Source organism: Ictalurus furcatus, chromosome 21, assembly GCF_023375685.1.
Source record: "Ictalurus furcatus strain D&B chromosome 21, Billie_1.0, whole genome shotgun sequence".
Taxonomy (NCBI): domain Eukaryota; kingdom Metazoa; phylum Chordata; class Actinopteri; order Siluriformes; family Ictaluridae; genus Ictalurus; species Ictalurus furcatus.
Genome location: NC_071275.1, coordinates 15,631,023 through 15,651,830, shown reverse-complemented (window position 1 = coordinate 15,651,830; position 20,808 = coordinate 15,631,023). Strand labels below are relative to the sequence as shown.

Here is a 20,808-nt window from a genome sequence, read left to right as displayed (position 1 = left end):
GTCAATTTTATGTGTCATTTGATAGAGTGTATCAACTTTATTAATAGGAACTGTTTCAAAGAGGATCAAATGTTTGCTTGTTCAAATATGATCAAAAAAGGCAACAATTTAAAAAGCCAAAAATACATTTCTGTCAACCATTCTTTGAAGAATGGTTACGTTTCCAAGACCCCATTTTCTGATTAATCGCGTAGGAAGAACGTAGTGATTCTTTAATCCCAGGTCTATCGTTAGAGGATCTTCATCGCAACATGGAGAAAATGTTCACACACAAGACTTCTGTAAAATTCGGCAAAGATTCTTTTGGAATCATCTTCGACAGTGTGACAAGAAATAAACTGAACAAGTGAATAAATAGTGAAGTTGTAGACAGATGTATTAATGAAGCCCATGTAAAAAAAATAATAATTGTTTAGAAATTTATAATAAGCAGTTTTTCCTCATAAGCAGTAGCTTTTCTTAAAATTAAATTATTTCCACAAACAACTCCCCTGAGTGAAGCTCCCTCATGAAGCTGGTTGAGATGATACCAAAAATGCTCAAAGCTACATCAGAAATACGGTCAAATATCTAAACTATAATATAGTTTTGATTTGATTTTCTCAGCCACTGCATGATTCCATAAGGGTTTTTTTTTCCTCCATAATATTCATAGTGTGTCATAATTGCAAAAGCAATGACCTTCTATTGAGCAGGTGCTCAAACTTTTGAATGGTATTGTAGCTCTCTAGCTAAGGAGGTAATGTTGGTTACATAATTTCTGCATATATGCAGAACACTCACTAAACACGGTCTAACAAGTCTTTATTCCAATGTCTCCGATGTGATTATTTTAAAAAGGTCAGCAGATGGAATCAGCCATTTTGTAGAAGTTTACGCTAGCAGCAACCTCTAAAAATAAAGAAACAACAACAAAAAGTGTGAAGTCAAGGTGTGATAAATTGTCCTTTGAAATACATGACATAACAAAAAAGAAAAAAGAAGAACCTGGGGTAATTCCGAGGTCATTTCACTCCTGACCATTATCCTGGTTGAATCTTTTTCACACTGATCCATCATGTGCAGTAAAGATAATGCCAGAGAGGAATTTGGTAAAAGCAAGACTGAGTAATAATGACACATTACCGCTAATATCTCTCTTTCTAATGTCTCTCTACATCTTTCTTAACATTGTTTTCACTGTAATTTGTGAAGTATACCACTTACAATTCTCTACACTACTCCTGGCCCTGAAGATTCACTCACACACCAACACACAAACAGCCCAGTAAATTCAGTCAGCTGTCGCCATGCATCAGAGCACTTTGAGAGCCACACACACACACCTACACACACACTTCATCAGGGAAGCACCACCCTGTGAATGGTCAGAGAGATGGAGAGTGGGGTGATGGTGATGGCAAGACAGAAAGACCCTGGCCAGCAAAAGTATTTTTAGCACAGCGCTACTGAATTCTCAATTCTGATTGGTCATAAGTTGTTATAATATGTTACTGCGTGTATATACATATTATATATACATATTATATATACATAGAGTCACAATTTACACAGTAGCTTGTGTGGCAGATATGTCACATAAATGGATTAAAAAGTGTGTTATTGTTGATATGGAGAAGTTTTCGGTGCGGAGATGTTTATTTGGCATTGAAGGAAGGAGTCTCCAGTGTCAGCACTTTGTAACAGTCAGAGGAAGGAAAAGCTATGTTTCCCACCTCAGGAGAGTCTTCGGGACTGGAAAGCTCCGGTTTCTCGGAAACATGACAAGCTGCATTACTTGTCTTATTAACTTCAAGAGAGAGAGCGGGAAAAAAAAGAGTTATAATGAGAAGAAAATGCTTCAGGATGTGCTGTTCCTGGGAAATGATCAACTTTGGTGTCACCGGCTGGTCACAGTAATTCACAGAACACGTTTTTTAAATGCAATATTTAAATGTTTACTGAAAGAATTTTTTGGACTTAATTTTCCATCCATCCATTTTTCATACTGCTTATCCTACACAGGGTCACAGGGAACTCCGGGCACAAGGCTGGGGACACCCTGGATGGAGTGCCAACCCATTGCAGGGCACAATCGCAAACATTCACACACTACGGACAGTCTGGAAATGCCAATCAGCCTACAACGCATGTCTTTGGACTGGGGGAGGAAACCGGAGTACTTGGAGGAAACCCCCGAGGCACAGGGAAAAACATGCAAGCTCTGCACACACAGGGTGGCGACGGGATTCAAACCCCCAACCCCAGAGGTGCCTTCATCACCAATCTCAAATGGTCTACACACTCCTTGTTATTTTGCTATCCTTATCTTTAACCCTGTTTTCAGGAGACATGGTCATCCTTTTCTTACTCACAATCACAACACTTCAACATCCTTGACAATAACTAAGAAAATAAGAAGAAGAAAAAACCATGTGCATTTTTTCCTGTCCTTATCTCTGAATGGAGGTCTTCTGTAGACTGATGACCACTGCACTCTTTCTACCCATCTCTGACACTAGTCTGAAATCCCTCCATCCATCAGCCCCTAGGTCCAAGATCAATTCCTGCTGGCTGCACAGAGCCATGGGAACACATGAGACAATGAGATAAACAGAGGAGAACAATCCCCTGGTGTGTGTCAGTGTACCTTTGTGTCAGAGTATCAGCTTCAGAAATGGAAACAAATTTCAGATTTGAATGATGGCTTTAGTTAAGATGCTATCCGTATTACAGCTGCAATCAAAATGATTCAACCCTCATCGAAAATCAGGTTTATTGGTTAAATTTACAGACTTTCAGCTGTTTGCAATGAACAAATCAAACAAAGCAATTGAAACAGTTCAACACAACGAATGCTTCACGTGGTTTCCCCAAATTCAACTGAAAATTCAACTTATAATGACTTCTCCGGTCTCAAAATTATTCAACCCTTTCATGGCAAGCATCTTTAGGTCACAGTAGAGCACCCTTTTGCTGTTATGACCTGCTGCAAACGAGATGCATAGCCAGACAACAGCTTCCTCATGAGCAATGGTCTCCAGTTCAGTAATATTCTTGGGTTTGAATGCTGCAACCGCCTTCTTCAAATCTACCTTCTTAAGCTAAGCCTTATTAACCAATGCTATTTACTGCTATTTTGTTTATATTAGCAAGCAACACGCAAAACTGGAAGTAAAATCATGGATTCACCTTATCTTGTCAGATCTGAACTCTCATTAAATATGTATAAAAACCTTAGAAAGAAAAAGAAAACCTTGGCAGGAAGTAGCAGACACTGTGTGTATCACTGGAGAGTGTGCATAGCTATTATATTTAGCTTGTTTGCTAATATGGCAATAAAACTAATACAACACCTAGCACATAAATCAAACAAACACCTTTTACACTGATTAGTACATTATGTAAATTGTATTTAATTAATAGCTTTAGAAGTATTTACGTTTTGGATACTGCCATTTATCATTAATAACAATAGCGTTTGCTACATGACCAGAGGAAACAAACTAAAAAAGGCCCAAGCATGTCTGCTAGCTTGAAATTAGAGTCATTTTTTTTCCTGAGACAGAAATCACCCTTGTTATGCAAGCACAACAGTTTTTAAAGTAAAACGTGAGCTAGTGATTAGCTAGCTAGTTTCTCTGCTATACTAAATTTAGCAACAGCACCCACACACAACATGGGCTAGCTTACTTAGAAAAGCAAGTGTTGGGGTATAGTGGTGGCTCAGTGGTTAAGGTTTTGTCCTATTAATCAAAAGGTCAGAAATCCCAGCAGACTAAATGCTGAGATATAGAAGTAAACTAGAAAATACCCAATCTATTTTAGTATAGCCTCATGTCCTGTAGAATAGTGAAACCATTTACCAACAGACTGAAATAAATACTCATGATCCACTGGTTTAGGCCAAGAGTAACCACCAGGGAACCGAGCGCTTTAGCAGAGCTGATTAACATATGTAAAAAATAACTGACCATAGTTCAGAGCCTCTACAAGTTCACTGAAACTGGGGACATCAAAATTGAGGGGGAAAATAAAGAGACCAGGCGATTTTTCCCCCCCCCAAACTTTAACTGTAAGTCTTTCCTCGATGTAGACTCAGATTCTGGTTCTTGATTGATAGGAATCAAACCTTACGTGGTCTTCTGCTGTTGGTGCATATCAGCCTCAAGGTTTGACATTGTTGTGCACTCGGAGATGCTTTTCTGCGCACCACAGTTGTATAGAGTGATTATTTGAGTTACTGTAGCTTTCCCGTCAGTTCGATTCATTCTGGTCATTCTCCTCTGTTCTCTGTTATCAACAAGGTGTTTCGGCAAGCAGATTCTCCACTCACAGCATGTTTTTTCAGTCCCTCCAGGATTTTGCACTTTTGTGATCACAGAAATGAACGCACAATCAAGCAAACTCCGCAAAATTCAGAGGAGCTTGCCATTTTGCAAAAATTACCACAGATTTTCTGCCGATTTGGTCCAAAACTCGTCATGTGATGTCATCACAAAGCACATTCAGCCAAAGATTCATGCCCATCGAATATGAGTACAGCTAAAAAGGTCTCATTTACCAATAAATATCACTGCAAAAGACAGTGTAAAACAATTTCATGCAAATGCAATTTCGCCAATTCAAGAAATTTTCTGCAAAAAAAGAACAAATTCTCTGCAAGTTGCAGCACAAATTTTGAAAAAACCACAGCAAAATCAACATTTTTGGCTGCAATGATCATACAAAAAAAAAACTCTGAAATCCTGTATGGACTGTTTGTTTTCTGCACCATTCTGTGTAAACTCTAGAGACTGTTGTGTGAAAATCCCAGGAGTTCATCAGTTTCTGAAACACTCAAACTGGCAACACACAGTCAAAGTAACTGAGATCACATTTTTCCTTATACTGATGTTTGATGTGAACATTAACTGAAGCTCTTGTCCTGTAGTTACATGATTTAGTGCATTGCACTGCTGAAACACGATTGGCTAATTGGGTAAATATTTTGAGATTTTGAAAGTGGCCACCGGTCTGGTCTATAGCAAATCCATAATGCGCTTAAAATCTATCTCACCATTGTCTTTTCCCAACAGACAAACAGATAAAGGATATGAGTTATATGCGCTGTCAGCAGAGGGGGGTCAGGATAGATCGGACAGATACTTTGCAGTAAAGGAACAAGCTTGTGAGAAAGATACTGAACCCACTCCTCTGTATGGAAATGGCTAATGAGGCATACACTAACTGAGCAGCATATGGACTGCTAAGTACTATAGCTGTAATCCTTTACATTTTCCATTTAAGATAATAGTCCACTTACATGTTTTTCCTCGGCCACCACTCGGTGCAAAAAGCTGCAGGCTTCTTACAGATCCAGTTCTTGTGTACCAAACGTCAGTGTGTGTATGTCCTCCAAAAAGGCTAAATATACACAAAACAAAACGTTTCACACTACCCCATTTGCCTTTCCAATAAATAGTGTGTGGATGTAAAGCTGAGTAAATAAGACACCAGATAAAGAGAGGCAGACATGCTAATAAAGAAAAGCACACACAGAGGGTTAAACCAAGGTTACATACTACAAACACATTGCCAGCCTTTCTTTCATATCCCATAACCCATATTTTGGCTCATTTGCTATTCGGCTTTGTGAACCAAAAAGAAAAAATAATATTAGTTGAGTAGGGATGAATAGGGCTCCAAACAAACACAAATCTCTTTCATTCACTGGTCAGAAATAAGATTACAGAAAGAGAGATTGTTAAAAAAAAAAAAATTATTATTATTACTATTATTATTATTATTATTAGTCAAACGAATTTTTTTTAAAAAGGTATTTATCATACACCTTTTTTTTGTAGTACAAAATATATACACAAATGTTTGCCGAGTGTCCACAGAAATCTCAAAAGCACAAAAAACACACCGACAGCACTCAATAAACTACTAGAAAAATATATTAAAAACTAGTTTAATATGTTGTGTATTGCATCCAGCATTGTTTTTCTCCTTTTCTTCACGGCACCAAATATCCAGAACTAATGCCACTTCAGCAGCACCAAAATCCATGGCAAAATGCATCAATACACAACTGCAAAGAGTATGCAAGCTTGTAAGATCACAAAGGTATACTATACAGCCAAAAGTGTGTGGACACTTGACCTGTATGTGGGTCTTCCCCAGACTGTTGCTATGACGTATTATGAGTAGTATTACAATTTCCCTGTTCAGGCATGACAATCCGGTTGGAGTGGGAGAACTTTAGTGGCCCTGACCTCAACCCTACTTAACATTTTTGGGATGAACTGGAACACAGACTCCTAGATCTCCTCGCCTGACCTCAGTTCCTGACCTCATTAATGCTCTTGTGGCTGAATGAGCAAATCCCCACAGCCATGCTCCAAAATCTAGTGGAAAGCCTTCCCAGAAGAGTGGAGGTTATTATAACAGCAAAGTCAGGACTTAATCTGGAATGGCATGTTCAAAATTCTTATGGATGTCCACAAACCTTTGGCCATATAGTGTAGTTTTGAATTTTCCAAAAGACGTTGTCATTTGAGGAGGTCTTCAGCTGAGCCACTGCTTCCACCGTGATGGCTTTTTAAAATAGATTTGCTTCATAATTAAAGCCAAGGTGGGAGTCAGAGGAAGTAGTAGTTAAAAATGGGCCTCAGGGTGGGCCTTGAGTGGGGTTCATACTGGCAGGTTGGATTTCGGAAAATGACATCGGCATGGTATGACTTTGTAAAATTTTTAACGTTTTTTTTTTTTTTACACAGAAAAAGTATCCACTGGTTAGAGATGTGTGCTTATACAAATTTATATGGAAAGCCATCGAGACATCCTGTTCTTAGCGAAAATAACATACAGAACCAAGGTTCCTTCCTGGTAAGTAAATGTTCATGTTTAATCTATGCTTCCTCGAAAATCAATGTAGAACCTCAGACAGAATGAGGTGAAAAATTAAACATTACCACGAAAATAAGATCTAACATCTGTTCAGATATGTTACAAGTCTGTAAATCGATGAAACATTATTATGGCCTTCAAAGTGGTGTGGCGGTTGAGAAAGAGAGAAAGAGAGCGAGAGAGAGAGAGAGAGAGAGAGAGAGAGAGAGAGATATACACTCAAAGAATTATAGCAATATAAGCTTATCCTGAATACTAATTTCTGTTTTGGCCTTGATGCCATCCAAAAATATTGGCTCATTCTATTTATTATATTTCCTCACAGTGTGAAGGTTTTATTTCCATCATGGTAGCCCTACATGGTCGCATATTTCTTCAAAATAAGGGAAAAGATATTCAGGTTGCCATAGAAATAGTACACATAAATACATCGTCAGCCAGTGCCTATTGTACCACTAAACTCATATCAAACGACTTTATGGTAACAATATTACCATTTATTTGGAGTACAGCATTTCATCAAATTCTTCCTCCTGCTCAGTCTTCAGTTTCTTGAATGAGCTAGATAAAATTTTACGTTGCCCCAGAATACTGGAATAAAATATGACAGGTTTGGTGTTATAGGAAAAATTGTAATCAATGACAAGGTGATGTGATATGGCCTAACACAAAGAGGACTTTTACCAACACAAAGTGGATTATTTTCCAGTAACAGCATGAACCAAAGGGTTTTATTCCTCTTATACCACAGCAATTTGCCAGACCTAACATGTAAAAGTCATGCTTTTATCCATTTATAGTTATATTCAATGATTTGATGAACATCTGCAAAACATGCCATTTCCTGTTACATTATAGCAGTTGCAAACAGACTTTCCTTCACCAGCCTCTTATTTCCCCACTCACATGTTCCTCTCCATAAATCCCTGCACAAGTTGTTACTATAGAAACACTAACACTTTAGAACAGGCACATTAATATGAATTTCAGATTTGCCTTGCAGCCAGAACTACCGTTAGAGCTGCACTTATGGAAAATTAGTCACCTTCTGACCTATCAGAATTGAGAATAAAGGTGCTGTAGTATAAACAGACTTTATACATATTTATTACCAAAAGCAGCACAATCTGGTATATCCCTTCAGTCTGGTGCATATCACTGACTTTATAGCATTATGGCAATTACTTGCTAACTAGCTTAGCGATATTGTAGACAGATTGTGTCCAGAAGAGTATAAAGCAAAAATATGCTTGGAAAGACAAAATGTCCTCCTATAGTCTAATAACTAGTAAGAGGCCTGGTCCATGAGAGCCTCTGCTACTGGGAGAGTGATGCTAACTAATGAGATTGGGGGGAAACAGCGTGTCATGGAAAAGAAGGTCTTTTTAAAGCAATGTTTTGTCTCAAAAGTGGAACCTTGTTTTTATTCTCCTCTACAGGAGGAAGAAAGTGATGCGCTTTGGTGGACCCTAGATAATTTAACTTTTCATAAGTTTCATTTTCATGTGATTCATATTCAAGTGATACATTTTCATGTGATTCATTTACGTATGATTCATTTACATGTGATTCATTTACTTATTTGCTTCTCTTTAAATCCAGTTTTAGACTGTGATATTACAAAGGTCTTTCCAGATTATTACTTGCTACACTGTATGAGATAACCCCAGTAAAACTGCCTGAATTCTATAATATAATTTGTTCACCATGTTAGGTTTAAATCCTCTAAAAACAGATTCGCAATTAAATAACATTACATCCTTCAAAGCATTGGCATGTTCTGCTTACTCTCACAATCCTCCAAACTCCCACACCCAAAGTCTCGATAAACAAATGAGACAGCAGTATATCCTACAAAAACCGAACGTTGTCCACAATGTGAAAACAACTCGGAGAGTAAGCTGAACTAACCAACACAATTACCAAGATTGATAAACAGTCATTCGCACGATAATAAATATAATGTTCTTACCTTTTAAAGACTTGTAACAAATAATATAACAGTGTAGCACGTAAAGCCGAGGAGATAACACTAATAAAATTAAATAAACAGAAACTCTAACCCGGCCAGAGCATCAAAACAGAGAAGCACATTAATACAGAAGTAAATTTAAGAGGAGTAAGTCCACAAAATCTAGGTGGAGTAATGCAACGACGGTATCTTCAATAAAAATCCGAATTCTGTAAAGCTGGAAGGCCGAGTGCAAAAAATAAAAATAAAAGAAGAGCGAAAAAGACTCCGCTGTGTAGATGATGCAGTTCACCCCAATATCAAGAGTTTAACATAGTCTCCTGCTTCCTCCGCTGAAATAAAGTCCTTCTGAACACCGTTATATGTAATGCGAAGCCGAGCTAGGTGAAGTATTCCATAGCGAGCGCCCTCAATACCACGAAGTTGACGCCGAACCTCGTTAAATGTGGCCCGGGCCTAGGCGGCCCAGGCTGTGCAGTCAGGGAAAACGGAGATGGCCAAATCCCCCACCGCAATCCGCTGGAGCTCTCCCGCATGGCGCAAAACGTCAACACAGTCACCGTGACAGTGGAACCCAACACACACACAACAGCTCGCGGCCGCTCACCAGGCCCGGGCCCCGGCCGAAGGGTCCGGCGGGACCGGTCCAGAACCGGCTCCCCCTCCAGACCAAACGGCTCTTTTAACAAGGCCGCTACAGCAGCAGTTGTACATGTGTCAGCGCCCTCTGGAACTCCCACTATCCTAACGTTATTGCGCCGTGACCTCAACTCCAAATCCTCACATTTATTCTCTAATTGAGTCACGGTCGCAGTGAGAGACTTGATAGTAGTCTTCATATGAACTATGTCATCGGTGCAACCGGAGAGCGCGTGCTCCATTTCCCCAACAGTACCTTTCAGTGTTGATATGGTAGCCTTGGTAGCAACTTTATCACTAACCAGCTGTGTTTTCACGGCCTGCGGGTCAAGCTGGATAGTAGACAGCGCACCCCCGAGAATCTTCTGGAGCTCCTTTTTAAAAATATCGGCGATGTCCTTCCTCAGTAAAGCCAGCAGCTCAAGTCTGAGTGCGGCGAAGTCAGAGTCACCGCTCGGCAAGGCGGATACAGGGGGAGAAGGGGACTCGCTCGCGGCGCGCACACTTGGCCTCAGTCGTGTCTGAATGCTACCACGGGTTTTCGTGTTCTTTCCAGACATTTTAATGTACCACAAAGTTAAAATTGCAAACAAGGAAACAGAGTAGAATAAGTCAAAATATATTGTATGACCGAAAAGCGCTAATTAATTACAATTTTAATCGAAATCAGCAGGAGCCTCCAACTTCGCGTCCTACTCCATCGAATTCCGAATTCCGAATCTAGGTAATTTAACTTTTAACTAAACAGCAAGTTAGGCTGAGGAAGAATACAGGGTAAGCAGTTATTGTATATCTAGACATTTTTAACTGTAGCATGACAAGGAAAAGCAATATATACTGTATCCTTGCTAGCAAGTTTAGGTGTAAATGTTTAATTTTTTCTTGAAACAAATGCCTAAAGTTATTAAGTTATTAATGAGCAGAGAAAGAGATTAGATAAGAAAAGAGAGAAAGTCCTTCTAACAATACTGTTTCATTCGACAAGTGGGATCTTGTTTTTCCTTTTGTAGACACGGCAGACATGCAAGATCAGTATACTGCACGTCTTCCTTCCTTCCTTCCTTCCTTCCTTCCTTCCTACCGCTCTCTCTCTCTCGCTCAAACTCGAAGAAACCTGATCCAGGACTTTCAAGGTGAAATTTTTAATCAAAAATGCAATTAGAGTTTGGGCCAAACCTGTTTACAGACCCTGCTGCATTACAACTGTCCTAATGATAATAGCATGTGTTAGTGTGAAAACCGAGGCTGCATTCTGGCAAACAGACAAAAAAAAAGGGTTTAAAAAAAAAGTTTTGGTCAATAACATGCCCATTACAAATCAACTTTAAATATATTTAATGATATATAAGTGACATGAAAAATGTTTATATTTACTTTTTGTTCTTGCATTGTCTAACATTGTGAGAGGCTTGCCACAAGTCCGTGAACCCAATGTATATCCAATAATTGTATCCAGTGGCCATAGCGAGGAAAGTCGTACGATTATAATCCATCTTTAAAACCAAGGGGAAAAGGTGATGGTCAAAATGAAAATCAGGTTGTATAAAAAAATAAAAATAACACATGAAGACAAGGCTCAGACAACAATAATGCACAAATAAACTTCGTAATGATACAAAGAGACAGAAGGCTATACATAGACAACCTAATCAAGGAGTAACACAGAACAGGTGAACACAACTGAGTAGTAAACCAAAACATACCAAAGACAGGACTCAAACAGAAACAAAGGCACATGGAGATTTCATAACCAAACACATGGCACAAAAGCAAAGCTCATAGCACTGGAAACCCTGACATGCCCTGAGAGGTGGTATCGTCCAGCCAAAGATCATGTTGGGTTTGTTTCAGTTTGTTATCAGAAACTGCTTGGAAAAATGTCTGTGATGCTCCTGCACCAAAGATCAGAATCAAATTTTATCATGCAATTTTCTCCCTTTTCTGAGGGTAATCGGATCTCAAAAGCTAGAACTTCACTTGTGCTTGAGATACATGCAAATATATTATAAGTATTTTGAATCATAATGAACTTATAATTGACTGATACACAGTTACCTAATGGGGTTAAAATCTTGTATTCACAATAGTTCATCATCGAGTTCAGTCTCTTTTCTGGCATACCAACTAAGAAAAGCGACAGTGCAGGACAAAGCTCATTGCAGTGTTACTGTGACAACACACACAATGGAAGCATAGCACTGAAAAGGACTTGGGGCAAATAAATAGAAAACTAAAGCCTATGTGAAAGACAGGAAGAAGAATAAACTAACTATATTAGATTTATTTAAATGTGAACTGCAAAAAGCCTGCTGCAGGCTGGTCTTGAGTTGAAATTCAAGTTCATTTCAATTGTAAATCAGTTCAGAAAGCTGAGTTTCTGCTTTGCTCAACCAAACAACTTTCAGTATTTGGTATGATACAATTATCAACATATTGTATATGGTTCTTTTAAGAACCTTTTCCAGGCATTTTTTTAGTACTATATAGACTTTTTTGTTAAAAGTGTAATTAAACAATACAGTTGTGTTTCAGAACAGCATTCACCAATTTAACCAGGTTTCTCGAAAAAGTACATATTGTACTGTATGTTTTTGGAATTCTCCTGCTCCGTCAAATCTGAATAAACCACTGAAATACTGGATAATTACCTGATAAACAGAATCACAGACGTGACAGGAGAGAATGGAGAAATGTGCAATGCATATGATTGTAGACTGCTCATATTTGATTATTCTACATGAATTCAAGTAGCATAACCAAGCTGCTACTCTCTGCTCAGACAGTTCTGGGTTATGTTGCACTGTTATTATCTTTTACCACTGTTCCTGTGAAAATATCACCTCTACCCTAGGGCTGACAGTACAGAACGATGAGCAGAAAATCTGAACATTAGAATGTATACTTTAAAGCAGGACACTGCTGTACATTGAGAATCGTCTGAGAATTCATGACGACTAGCTCAAGAAATTATTATTATTGCCCACATATAGCAGAATAATTGATTATTTGATATTCTCTGCAAGACATAAACCAATATCTTTCTCATTTACTGTGTGGAATATATCCCACCAGAATCAACACTACTGCCACTGATACTCATACAGAAGGAAAGATCTGACAGAATGAAAATTCAAACAAGCAAATGGATCACTCCTAAGAACCCCTCCAAATGTTGAACAACTTCCCTTAAAAAAAAGAGGTGCTTTTATGGCTGTGTGCGCAACCCATTACCACAATTACATTTAGAAATGCTGCAATGAAGTGAAAATCTGGAAAGATAGCATAGCGTGGTGTGAGTGATAATGACGTGTCATTATTCAGCTCACAGATGGTTGGAAAATGCAAAACCTGTCACCAAGGTCTTGTTGAGATGTAGAGTAGAAAGGAATAGAGTGAGCACAGGGATGCTATTATCCCAAAAGTGGGGCGAGTTGCTGCCAGAGATTAGCTAAAATTGCACTAAGCAAACAAAATCGACTGATGAGCCACTAAACACTCTTAGCAAAGAGGTTCCTGTGGTTCATAAAACCACATTTCCTGTGCAAAGCTGCATCTTCAAAAAAAGACAATGTTCATCAATGTCTTTTATATGATTTTATTTTCCACTTTATCTGTCTGCATCTTCTTGTATGGCCCACAGTCAGCAATGCTGACATGATTGACAATACATGTGAATAGAGCTCCTCATAATCAGTTTACCTGCAGTTATACATTTTTACCACTAGGGGTTTCTGCATATGCATCAAGAGTGTGACGCAACGACACCATCTTATCATTTTCTGGCAAATTTAGTTGCTCCCATTTCCCAGAATATAGACAAAATAGTAGACTAATTTCAACCACAGCAACCCTGACCAGGCAGTTACTAAGGATAAATTAATGAACTCTCGAAATACTATACATTGTTCATGTTCACGTATATGAACGCGGTTTTTCTCTGCCCTGCAAGCTTTGTATGTTACTGCTTGCTTGTACCCACAAGTTTCATATCTGAACACTGGCCCACGTGAAAATAAAAACCTCTAGCTCGCATTGTGCAGGATCCTAATCCTGATGCACACCGTTAGTTTCTTTCTGGCAAAAAAAAAAAAGGGTTTTGTATTTGTTTACAGCACTTTCTATTCATTCCAAATACTGTATCCGTATATGTATTTTTAGTAAATGCCGACCGACTGATCGGTTTTGTCAATTAATCAGCACAATAACCAACTGCTGGAACTAGCAGTTATCGGCAAAAATCCACACCAATAGTTTATCCCAGTTGCGTCCATTGTGGAGCTCTTGTACAATACAAGAGCGACCTCTAGAGGTGAAATAAAAATGAGGACTGAAATTTTGTTGTGTTATTTGAAGTGATTTTTATTTTTTTAAAAATCATTTTTATATGTTATTTGTAGTATTACCTTTAAATAGTTACATTAAATAGCCACCACCATATTTAACCGTGGGCATGAGGTACTTCTCCATATGATTCCATATGACTCTGTGTGCACCAAAACCATCTCTGGTGTTTATTGCCAAAAAGCTCTACTTTGGTTTCATCTGACCATAGAACCCGATCCCATTTGGAGTTCCAGTAGTGTCTGGCAAACTGAAGATGCTTGAGTTTGTTTTTGGATGAGAGTAGAGGCTTTTTTCTTGAAACCCTTCCAAACAACTTGTGGTGATGTAGGTGACTTCGGATTGTAGTTTTGGAGACTTTCTGACCCCAAGATGCAACTAACTTCTGCAATTCTCCAGCTGTGAACCTTGGAGATTTTTTGGATACTCAACCATCCTCTTCACAGTGCATTGAGACGATATAGACACACATCCAATTCCAGGTTGATTCATAACATTTCCAGTTGACTGGAACTGCTTAATTATTGCCCTGATCGTGGAAATGGGCATTTTCAATGCTTGTATTATTTCTTTCCCATTTTGTGAAGCTCAACAACCTTTTGCTACATATCACAGCTATATTCCTTGGTCTTACCCATTGTTATGAATCACTAAGGGAATTTGGCCTGTGTGTTACCTCATATTTACACCAGTGTGAAACAGGAAGTCATGGTTGAACAATTTCCTGTTCCTCGTCACCCAAGTGTACTAAAAAAAAAAAAAGTAAAATCAATGCGAATATACTTCAAATATATTTTTCTCATATGAATTCATAGGAGGGCCAATAATTGTTGCACACGTTTATTTAACATTTTTTTTATACACCTGTCTTGTGTTTGCAATTGTTTGACCTCCATGAGAGCAGACAATTTTTGTGAATTTTTTTAACCAAAGATCAAAAGGTTAAACAATAAAGCCAATTTTTCACAGCCTTCTTTGCTCATATTTACCACGGGTGCCAATATTAGTGGAGGTTCACTGTACCTAGTACGCTTGGTCAGGAGTACTTGTAAATATATGCACATCCTCACGCCCACAAGAATAACTTGATAAATGACATTCTATAGTTAACACACAAAACCATTTCTCCATACCAGCCCTAGGATTCCACTGCCATACCCAGTTTAAAACTTTCCCCTACTCCCCACACAGCTGGCCCAGTTCATGAACGGCTTGTACATATTGAAAAGCGGTGGGCTAGAACCAACAGATAAACCCAGTCTGAAAACAACACAAACTGTTTTGCAAAGATTTCCAAAACAAAGCCTGACACTACATCACAGCGAGACGAGTATAAGCTTTTCTGACATAACCATAGAGCCTGACATACTGCTGATTGCACTAATAACAGTCATTTTTCATTTGAGCACACCCTATTCCTACACCCAAGCTATCAGCTGATTCCATCGCAATGCAGCCAATGCAATTAGTTTGGGGAATTTTGCATATGCCATTATAATTCCTCTCTTTTTTGCCATGTTGGGGTTTTTTTTGTTTGTTTGGGTTTTTTTTTTACATTCATCCATCTTCCTCCTAGCACCAGCATTGCAAATCTGCACGATAAAGCTTACTCCAGTGTTACTGGGACAACACGCACCAGCACACACACAATGAAAACAGAGTTACTGAAAAGAGATTGGGCAAATAAATGGAACACTGGAGTCAGTGAAAAGAAAGCAGAAGAATAGAGCGACTGGATTACACTCATAACACGGTGGATGAGGGAGAGAGGAGTGAAGGAGGGGGATTCACCAGCAAATATACACAGCAGGAGATGAACAGAAGATTTCATTTTCACGACGATAGACAGCCTCGCTGCTCCGGTGCTCATTTAATGTGGATTATATTTTTTATGGGGCCTCATTTGGCGCAATAATCTTATAAAGGAAGAATTATACGCGTATTTGTTGCAATCAGTAGACAAGATAGACTCGAGCAGAATAGTTTTCGCCATAATAGCAGAGTACTTGCAGATCAGCATGTTAGCAGTGAAATAAACATGCAAGTCTCATAACCAATATGAGGAATCGTCAGGAGAGATTTTCACAGCCTTCAAGAGGCACAGCTCTGTTTTGGAACACCATATACACGTTGTGCAGTGCACGTGGACTGAAAGATTGAACAATAGCTTGGAGTGGAGAGGAGAGAGGGAGAAGAAGCAACTGAATGCAAAAACAAAGACCTGTTGCAGAAAGCTTTGTGGGCAAAACCTAAGAATGCCCACATGAGCACGCCTCAATCGTTGAACACACTGCAGACTCACACGGTACCTTTGACAACGGTGTGACCCTGCAGCCGTTCCTGTGGGATAAACACAGTGTAGAAGTTCTGGGAGAATCCGAGTCTACATGGATCCACAGTCAGACTTCCAGCAGTGTCCTGGGGAAAAGAATAAAGGATTTTAAGGTGAAATTTTTAAGATTAAGAAAGATTCTAGAGCACACGGGTATCAGGTCTTTCTCATAGTCCACTATCCGACTGTGATGTTACAGTTGTTCTTCAAAACACTGATTATATGTGTGGTGACCAAGGAAAACCATTCACATAGTGGAAATTTGACATTTTTACGATACTATTCATTAACTAGCACACTATGCAAGTGGAAACCCCACTGTGTTGTTCATCCATCCAGATTCCATACCGCTTATCCTACACAGGGTCGCAGGAGAGCCTGGAGTCTATCCCAGGGAACTCGGGGCACAAGGCGGGGGACACCCTGGATGTGGTGCCAAGCCATCAAAGGGCACATTCACATGCTACAGACAAATTTGGAAATCCCAATTAGGATACAACGCAAACCATTGGACTGGACGAAGGAACCGGAGTACCCTCAGGGAGTACCCCCGGAAGTACCCCCAACCCCAGAGGTGTGAGAAAAACATGCTAACCACTAAGCCATCATGCCCCCTGTGCTGTCTAGTCCTATGTTTTAGTATAATGACACAAAATTCAACGTGGTAGTCTCTCAATATGATAAATTTTCCATACTGCAAAAACAGGCCTTAACTAAACACGTCTTCAATTTCTATTTCCAATTAATTAAAATGTTCAACGTTATAAAAGTACAATAATTGAAATTTAATAATGAGACAGTGCTTGCGTGAATCATTCCTTGTATTTACTGATGTGTCTACTAACAAAAGCAGCAGGATGAATTCTGAAGTATGCAAGCTTTAAAACTTATTGGACGGCACTTCACAGTGCAGATGAACAATGACCCAAAGCATACTTCGAAAAGCAGACATTTTTAGGCAAAGAAGTGAAAATGTTGTGCAATGGCCAAATCTAACACCGGACCTGAATCCAACTGAGCATGCATTTCACTTGCTGAAGGCAAAACTGAAGGCAAAAGGCCCCGAAAACAAGCAGGAACTGAAGACGACTACAGTAAAGGCCTGGCAGAGCAGCACCAGGGAAGAAACCCAGTGTCTGGTGATGGCTATGGCTTCCAGACTCCAGGAAGTCACTGACTGCAAAGGATTTGCTACAAAGTATAAAAGAAATTGCAATTTAATTTATGGATTATGATAGTTTGTCCAATTAATTAACTTATTGGTTCATTAACAATGGGGGGGGGTACATATAAAAAGTGTTATAATTCCTACATTGTTCACCCGATTTGGATGTAGATACCTTCAAATACAGCTGAAAGTCTGTCATTTTAATTCATTATTTAATATCAACGCCAAAATTCCGTGGTAGACAGCTAAAATAACAATTAATTTGTCAACGTACAAATACTTATTGACCTGATTGTATATACAGTCGTGGGAAAAAATAAGTACACCCCATGGAAATTGTTGGCTTTGACATATTTGGACAAGCAAAAATTTGATCATCTTCGAAACAGTGCCTATCAATAAAGTTGATACACTCTATCAAATGACACAGGGACTGGACAGCCTCAGGGACTGGACGGCTTGCATTCATTGACTCAACTATGAATTCTGCATTATAAAGAGTGCTTGAAGATAATGTGAGGCCAACTGTCCAAAAGTTGGAGTTGAACCAAAAGTGGACCTTTCAACAGGATAATGTTCCGAAGCATACTAGCAAATCCACCACAAAATGGCTCAGAAAGTAGAAATGAAGGGTTACGGAATGGCCTAGTCAAAGCCCGGATTTGATTTGCAACTGAAAGAATATTACATGGAAGAGTTGTCAAAAATTCCAGCAAGCCTGGTGGACAATTATGCAAAACACCTACAAGAAGTTATTTTTGCTAAAGGGGTCAATACTGGCTTCTGAGGCCAAGGGTGTGCTTACTTTTCCCCAGAAGTATCTCACATCTATTGATATTTCTGTTTAATAAATGATTGAAAAAGCATATTTTCCTTGTGGTTGTGTTAAAGTTTATCAGCTTCATTAATAGGTGCTGTTTCAAATATGATCAAATGTTTGCTTGACCAAATATGTCAAAAAAAAAAAAAGCCATGGGGTGTACTTATTTTTTCACATGACTGTAGGTCACTTAGGCTTCACAGAGATCCCTGTTTCGGATAATTAACATGTGACTACAAGAAGTGAAGTAAGGTAAAGCAGCATAATAGGTAAAAAAAAATCCTTCTTCCTGCAAATAAGTGGCCTTCTAATAAAAATAAAACTTTCAAATCAAACTAGAATCTACAAATCTGTTTCAGGAAAGTGAACTACTGCATGCTGATTGATGATTAGATGATGGGTCACAGACACTGATCAGACAGAATCCTCATCACCCGGTTTCATAACAAAACAAACACACTATAGTAGGAAAACTTGCTCCATATAAGTGTATTTAGTTTACTCTCTTTATGTGGACCACATTATGTTCAAATGTTCACCTTATGGGGTCTTTGGGTACCTGCCTACTTCATGGGGACATAATAACTAGCCTAAAGTCACATGAACCTCACTTGTGAAATTACACACGTGGCTTTTAGGCACTCCATACACTGTCAGAAAAAGGGGGTTTAAACTAAACTTAACTTTCTAGGTAAAATATTCAGACTAAAGAGAAAAAGGTGTACCCTTGAGTGTACCAAACCAGTGACAAGGAAAGGTACAGTTTAGTACCCTTTTTCTACATGTGAATTGTGGAAATTTTGCATGTGGAGTATTTCACATGATCATATATGGTTTATGATATCACATATGTTTACTTGAAGTCACACACATATGTTTACTCGCAATTTCAGGGCATCACGTGTTGAATCACACCTTCATGTTTAAAAAAATAAAAATAAGTTTTAAAAAGTTTGTGGACAGCTGATCACTGTACTCGTACAAGCTTGTTGAACATGCCATTCCAAAATCTTGCGCATTACAGTGAGTTGGACCCCTCTTTATTGTTATAACAGCTTGCACTCTTCTGGGAAGGCTTTCCACTAGATTCTGGAGTGTGGCTGTGGGGATTCGTGTTCATTCGGCCACAAGAGTATTAGTGAGGTTCATCCCAAAGGTGTTTATTAGGGTTGAGGTAAGGGTTCTCTACAAGACACTCGAGTTCTTCCACTCAAACTTAGTTAAACCGTGTCTTCATGGAGCTCGCTTTGTGCACACGGGCATTGTCATGCTGGAACATGTCCAGGCTTCTTAATTCCAGTGAAGGGAAATTGTAATACTACAGCATGCAAGGCATCCTAGACAACTGTGTGCTTGCAACTTCGCCCCACTTGTTAGTATGATAGTCAGGTGTTCACAAATCTTTGTCCATATAGTGTATTACTCACATAAATTCATATGTGACAAATGAGCATATGGATACATGAGAAATGAGTGGGATTCCTCTGTAAAAGAAGAATGCAAAAAGTTTGGAGTTTAGCACACCTTCATGTTCATGTAGACAATCCTCTACAGTTCTATCACAACAACAACAACAATGATGATGATGATGATTAAATAAACACTAACCTTGCAGAATTAAATCTGTCTTATGTTTGTATATTTTATTTAATATTTGAAAAATCAGGAGCAATCAAATACTCTTTCACAGTCACATACTCAGAGAGAAAGCACACTGGACGCAAATAAATGGAATAAAACTTGCGCAAAAATATTAAAAGAACTAAAAGGGACGCATCAGCACTCCATGAGGAACCCCTGGGGTTAACTGCACGAGCGCAACTGAACTTCAGTAATGTCTGATTGCATTCAGTCTTACCAGTGAGCTTTTCAGGGCTAAAGCGCACGCCAGAGGAAGAACGAAGCCGACTTTCATTTTCGGCACCGACTCAAGCAGTTCCTCTCTAACCGCCGGTAATTCCTCCGTTAAGATTTGTGAAAGAGATGGAAAGAGAGTCGCGTTCTGGCTCGTCTCGCGCTCCGACTGCAGGTGGAGTAACGGAAATGCGCTGTTCAACTCAGCATCACCGCGACACCCCTCCTACTGAAGAGCGCACATGGGGAAGAGGGATATGGTAAGCCAAAGAGCTCACAGATCCAGAGCGTGGATCCTGAGTGTGAGTGTGAGTGTGAGTGTGTGTGTGTGTGTGTGTGTGTGCAGAGAAACTCACAAGACACAAGCTGCTTTACAAATAAAACTGAATTGGACACTAGCTACCTAATTCACAATACAGGAATTCACAGAGAACTATGATAAGATGTATGTTTGGAGTATAATCTTTATGGAAGTCAACATACAGAAGTACTAGTGGAGTAGATAAGATTACTGTCCATGTGCAAAAATGCAAATCGTTATATTTTGTACCAGGCATCGTCAACTGGTGGAATGGAAATGAATAAAATACTGCAGCGAATCAGATCCAACATGTGAAAAAAAAAAATAGTAGCTGTTCAGAGACTAGCCATTGTTTTCTAAACGCAATTCTTGGATCCCTACCCCTACTTTATTCCCAGTTTGGTTATTCCAGTTCCCACCCACTAAGACTTCAGTCTTATCCAGAAAGGATGGGTGTGGCTGCAGGATTTAATTCCGAACAAACAGGAGCCACACCTGATTTCACTTG

General features: G+C 39.1%; 1 protein-coding gene across 1 annotated transcript in view; it reads right to left on the bottom strand.

The window, feature by feature from the left end:
- Window positions 1-20,220, bottom strand: part of cdh4 (cadherin 4, type 1, R-cadherin (retinal)) — a 455,069-nt gene extending 434,849 nt beyond the window's left edge. Inside the window, exons 1-2 of the mRNA XM_053652418.1 lie at window positions 20,004-20,220; window positions 16,135-16,243 (exon numbers count right to left, since the gene is read on the bottom strand). Of these exons, the coding sequence (XP_053508393.1) occupies window positions 16,135-16,243; window positions 20,004-20,060 (166 nt within the window). The 5' untranslated portion in view covers window positions 20,061-20,220. The remainder of the gene's footprint in view (window positions 1-16,134; window positions 16,244-20,003) is intronic.
- Window positions 20,221-20,808: the final 588 nt, after the last annotated feature.